General features: G+C 36.5%; 1 protein-coding gene across 5 annotated transcripts in view; it reads right to left on the bottom strand.

Annotated features, from left to right (window-relative positions):
- PTPRK (protein tyrosine phosphatase receptor type K) overlaps positions 1–6,000 on the bottom strand; it is a 381,996-nt gene continuing 375,996 nt past the window's right edge. For 3 of the 5 annotated variants that reach the window (XM_066179209.1, XM_066179210.1, XM_066179214.1), the window contains exons 28-30: positions 5,614–5,795; positions 4,203–4,338; positions 1–1,842 (exon numbers count right to left, since the gene is read on the bottom strand). In XM_066179209.1, coding sequence (XP_066035306.1) covers positions 1,789–1,842; positions 4,203–4,338; positions 5,614–5,795 — 372 coding nt within the window. In that variant the 3' untranslated portion in view covers positions 1–1,788. The remainder of the gene's footprint in view (positions 1,843–4,202; positions 4,339–5,613; positions 5,796–6,000) is intronic. The other 2 variants (XM_066179211.1, XM_066179212.1) reach the window with 1 other exon arrangement.

The following is a 6,000-nucleotide window of genomic DNA, read 5'->3' as shown; positions in this document are numbered from 1 at the left end:
TGAATGTTTCAAACCTTATTTATTTACCTTGCTGTTCATAACTGGGAATTAACACACACACGAAAAAAAAAAAGTGGTTTAGGTTTAAAGAGGTGGAGCTATGCAGTACAGATGGAGGCGTTGAAAAAAACCTGAGAAGTACTGTTTCTCTAAACATTTCTCTGGTGTTTATAATGTTGAATGGATAATTCCATGTATATAAAGGAAGAGATTTAGGACATACAGATGCCATGGAGTCCTATGACATACTCCCTGACACACTGGGGTGAAAAAGAATACAATTTCCTATTGAGATCTTCCTTATCCAAATACATTGGTCTTCCAGACAAGAATGACTCCTTAACAGGGACAGCAAATGAGAGAATATCAAAGTAGGAAAAAAAAATATAAAAGAATCTTGAAATAAAAATTTAGTTCGCTCTTACTTTACAGAATATTTAAAAGCATTTTACTGTCTGTTCTAAAAATGACCAAGAGGAGACTGGACTGATTTTAGCTGGTAACATAGGGAACATTGCGAAGAAATGGCTGCAAGCTAAGTAAAAGCAAAGTAATATTTTGTACACCACAACTATTATCAGAATCTGGCATTGGTTTATTCAAATTTTGCTTTCTTGGAAGCAAAGCTTACATGTTTGTAAACATCAAATTAAACATTGCTTAATTTTACAATTTGCTAAACAAATACTTTTTTACCCTGAAGGGCATATGCAGACCCATCTATTTGTGTCACAGTTCTGTTGATCTGTGCTTCAATGGTTTTTAAACAATTGGTTCCTGTACAGTTTTAATGGATCTTAAAAATTTCTTCCAATATTGTGCAAGTCATAGGCAAGGCCATTTTGAAGTGTGCACTTCCTTACATTGTTATTTTTTTTCATCAGTACCTAACTAATACAACTGTGAAAAACTATACATTTTCAGGAAAATGTTTAGATTTTGGTCCTGTACTTAGAGACCTTCTATAATCAAGTTGTTTACATGAATTTGAATCACAAGCATGTACACAACAAAACCACTATACCAATGTTTCTTGGTCTATGCATAAAAAGTATGTCTTCTACTTACACTAAAACATACAAAAAATAAACTACAAAAATTGTTTACACTTGATTTCAGCAAAAAAAGCTTTCTTCAAGAAAAATGATTCTTCTTTTTTTCAGCCATCAAAAAAGGAATGCAAGTAAACAATAAATACATGTGCTTTCTCCATATAGACATATTTACACTTGAGTCTTTGGCTTATGTTTAAGTTTCTTTATAAAGATCTTTATGTGATCCAGCCATCATTGCACATTAAAACAAAATAAGCCAGTTTTTCTTTTCCTATATAATATATATATATGCAACACTTGAAACGTATAAAGAATGAACCTTACTATCAATCTGCACTGTTATTGTACTTTAACAATGTATCAAAAGAAAAAAAAATAATACCATCTAGGAAATATTGATACATGCAACAGATGGTCGCTCTACTGCATCTGAGAGACGGCTGCATATACACACACGAGAAGGTCCTAATTTGCTCAAATCTCTTCTGACTCAGGTTTTCATTAAATAGTATTTATGTGGCACTAAATGTTGATACTGTATACAAGCATAGAAACAGATTGAGTTCTTTTATTAAGATACACAACTTCATAAGAAAAATACTTTGCATTTAAAATTTAAAATCCCTCCCACCCCCCTCTTCCCCTAAAATCTTTCTTCACAGGATCAAGAACTGTTGTCAAAACAGCTTATTGAGATTCATATATTTGGTGAACTTTGTCACATCCTTTCCGACTAAGAGGACTCCAGGTACTCCAGCGCAACATCATAGCAGAAACGATATTGCTCCTTTAAGGGGGAACAGAAACAGAAGATACATTAAAATCTAAAATCTTAGCAGTAATATCCATAACCAAGAACATTCTTTGCTAACTAGCAAACCAGACAAGGCTGGATTTTCTATCTTCCTCCCCTATTAAACAAAGTATATCACCAGCTTTGATTAAAAAACTCATCCTAACCAATGAAGGGGAAAAGGACCCTGACCATGGAAAGTAATGATGTGCTTCTCTGATTTTTTTCAGCTTCTGAATTGGTTTATCAAACATGAAAAGCTCTCCTCTCAGTCAGAGCATTCTTGCAGTGAAAGCACCTCAACTCTGATACATCACTTCTGTTTGAGTTAGCTGGCATTGAGCAGTAACTGGTGCAGGACCCCGAGCAGCTCCATGTCCGGAGCCCATTGGTACAGTCCCGTTAATGTGGCATCCAAAAGATCAGATGCATATTTAATAAGGAAGTTAAGGCTCAAAACCTCATTGTGGTCATTTCTCCTCAACAATGCTGCTGTTGAGAATTGATACTGGGAGACAGGGAGGAGGAAAGAGAGAGGAGAGGGGAAGGGGAAGAAGAAATAAAACCAAGGAAATTAATTTGATGTCTATTGTTCTCACGACTTGAAAAATGAAATCTGCCCTTGTGATTTATTTTTGTTTGCACAGGAAGACAGCGTGATGCATTAACAGGAAGTTGTGGGGATATCTTAAAGGCTTTATTGCACTGCTCGTTGTTATCTGATCCTGTTGCTGAATGTAGGGCACATGACCCTGCTATACAGTGGTTTTCCTCGTTTGTTTTCTAACTAACAACTCAACAGTATCTGCTGTTCAAGAGTTCTGAATAAAAATCCACACAACACAAATACATAACTAAACAAATGTAGCAACTTCAGTGTAAAGCTACAGTGGAATTCAGGACTATTTTGAAATGCAATATAATTTTGCAGAGCATTTATCAGAAACAAGCACAATCTATCTTTGGCCTCCCTTTACAGAGACACAATTTTCCATGTGATCTGACCTGTTTTCTTGACAGCAGTGAACTGAAATCCAGGCAGCAATTCAATATGTTGTGTCTCAGATGTCTATGGCACAGGAGAATGCAAAGCATTTACAGCGAAAGCAGCAATACCTAGCCCAGTCTCACTGCTGCCACAGGATGTTCTATTTGTTAACATATTAACCATCTTCTTAATTTATGTGGTGACAAGGGATGGAAGTGATTCACTGTGATTAAGAGAATCATGCCGCAGAAGCTATTTGATATTAAGTAAACACTGACACGTGAAAAAAGGGGAATATGGGAAGAGGCAGCTACAGCCATTTTGCACAATATGCAAACTCACAGGGTCAGAAGCAATTTCCACTATGCGTAAACTAAAACATGTTTTTAATTTCAATTGGCATCCCTGATTTTTATGCTGTAGGCAGCCATCTGGCTGAAAAGTGACACTGGCAGCTGGCAGTGTGAGACTCAAATGGCAGGAACTCCCAAACACTAAATAACCTGCTTTCATTCACCTACAAAATGGAAAAATATCCATGTGGGAGAATTTTTTAAACACCTTTCAGTCCTTAATGTTCAGTTTTTGTGACAGAGGCAAACGTTCAAATGGATAGGCACTCATACTGCATGCATAAAGATTAACCAAAAGATTCAAGGTTATTTTGAGTTCTGGCAATGTACATACAGTCTTGCAGTTTTGCTAATTCAGGCTCATATTGTTTATATTAGATTATTGTTTATATTGTTTATTATTTAACTGTTGGATTCAATGATCTTAAGTGTCTCTTTCAACCTATATGATTTTATATATTCATTTACAACATACTAGATGCAAATGTTTGATTTTAAAATCAAGGTATCAAGGTATGAGGTATCATTTTGACTACTACAAATCTGAGTAACAAAGATTGTCACTATTCAATACAACTTTCAAAGCAGCAGTTTTTAAGGAGCAAAATACTCAGAGATCCAGCTAGGGATCTGTACTTCACAGCTTATTCCTTCCAAGGAGAAATGCCCTGCTCTGTAAAATTTCAAGATGTCTTGTGTGAGTGCAGCCTCCTGCAACTTCCTTTCAAACGGACCGGTTTATTTTGGGAGACTAAAGCTCATTCTGTTGACTAAGAATGCTTTCTGTGGAAAACATGCAACCACTATAAGAAAAGTAGTGTAAAATGCTAAGCCTGTCCTCTCATGATGCTGACTTGTGTTTACACTCAGTATCTGTTCATTTTTCTTCTGGCAGTAGAACAGTAGGTTTGCACTGTTTTGTGGGCACAGGACTGAAAATGCAGCTAACACAATGAGGCAGCCTCTGACTCCCTGGCTGTTTGTTGCAGCAGCTCTGCAGGGCTGGTGCTTACCGGAGTTTCTACCATGTTGGGCTTACTGTTCCTCAAGGTCTTCACAGCGTGGAAAACATCCACCACATTCTGCCTTTTCACCATCTCAACCACAATGCCAATGGCACAGAACATCCCGCTCCGGCCACCGCCATTTCTGTGCACAAGGGAAAGAGAGAGTTACTTGCCACTGTGGCCTAAGACAGCATCCAAAACACATTTCTGTTCTTTTACTCTGTAAGCACAAGTGATTCCTGAGTCCCAGTGGGAGATCAGACTTTAGTAATCTCTTTGCAGCTTCAGTGGGTTTAGTCTGAGACATTTGGTTTTTCTGACCTTCCTCTCAATTACTGCTTTTGAATTCTGCCCTTACAGCCCACCATGCTGCCCAACCATGCTATAAGTCTAAATTACATATTACAATATGCATTAGAAATAATTAAAAAAACCCACCCAAGGTTCAATGGCAAGTAGGACATTAGAAATAATAAAAAACAAGTTCAATGACAAGTACTTTTTCCACTTACTTCTGGAAGACACTCAAATTAACTTATGATATGAGGATTATTCAACCAGACATGCTAAGGCATCACTAATTTAATAACTTGTCCACCTTTGGGGACATTGCTGAACTATTTTAATCTTAATTTCAAAGAAATTAGGGTAGGTTTTTCTTCTTATTAATTTTGAGGTGGTGTAGGCAGAAACAGGTCACTAGTTAATTCTGAACATTTAAATAAAGGTCTTTTTTCAGAGTAAGGAGAAACACATAATTCAATTTCTAAGTTTAAACATTATATTTAGATAAGGTAGGAGACAGATTGATTATTCTCCGCTTAGGGAGAAGAAGATGCCATCTTTTCAAAACTCTCAAACCAGCTCCCATTTAAGTATCAGGTAAGCAGCCAGTGGTCATTTACCAACAACAGTTTTAATATCGTGTACTGCAATAGAACTTTTTTCAGATTTTATATATCCACAGTTTCCAGTTTAAATCCCTCAAAATAGGCCTTCCTTTCAGGAAAAAATGTAGCACACTGTGCAAAAGAGACACAAAACCCCTCTATTTAGCCCTCAGTATAAAAGACTTCTTTACTGAAACCAGACAGAAGAAACAGATCTGTATATGTCTTGCACCTGAAAAACATTTTATTATGTACAGAAGATGACAGTATATCCAGTATCACTCTAGTATCACATTCAAAATACTCATTCCTTGACCTGACACAGAAAAATCCTAAAGCTGAACAAAAGCCAAACTACAGTGGTAGGCAGTGATGCTTTTGTTGGTTTTTTTTTTTTTTCATTAGAAAAGTAACAGGCGCAGGTGTAAAAGGAGGTATCCATAAGAATACTGCTTAAATTAAAGCCAATAATTAATTTATAAGAATTTATTTGAAGAGCAGCAATTTATTTTCTCCAAGTTACTCACAGGCAATGGATGATGGTCCGTCCCTCCCCTTCTTCACATTCCTCTTGCCATTTTTCAACCTGGAGAATTAACTTCAAGAAGGATCTCTTGGAAGCTGGTACATCTCTGTGAGAAGCCCATCCCAAATACTGGAATTGCTGCACCATCAGATAGCCCTCTTGTGGCTGAGGGAAATCAAAGAGCTTTAGATCAAAAGATCAAAATGGCACTTTTATGTTTTGGTTTAGAAAACCAATATATAAAACTAATGTGAAACCTAGGTGTTTATATTATAGACAGATTCTAATGTGTGTACATTGCATGGTAGGGCCTTCAGTAATTTCTACCACTTCAGCTCAAGGAAGATGTTAGAAAAAGTGAAAAAGGGAACTACATTGAAGACAACAT

Source organism: Chamaea fasciata, unplaced genomic scaffold (genome assembly GCF_029207755.1).
Source record: "Chamaea fasciata isolate MVZ Bird 193981 ecotype frontalis unplaced genomic scaffold, bChaFas1.0.hap1 SCAF_3, whole genome shotgun sequence".
NCBI lineage: Eukaryota > Metazoa > Chordata > Aves > Passeriformes > Sylviidae > Chamaea > Chamaea fasciata.
The sequence above is the reverse complement of the archived record's forward strand: the minus strand, read 5'-3'. Positions and strand labels throughout refer to the sequence as shown.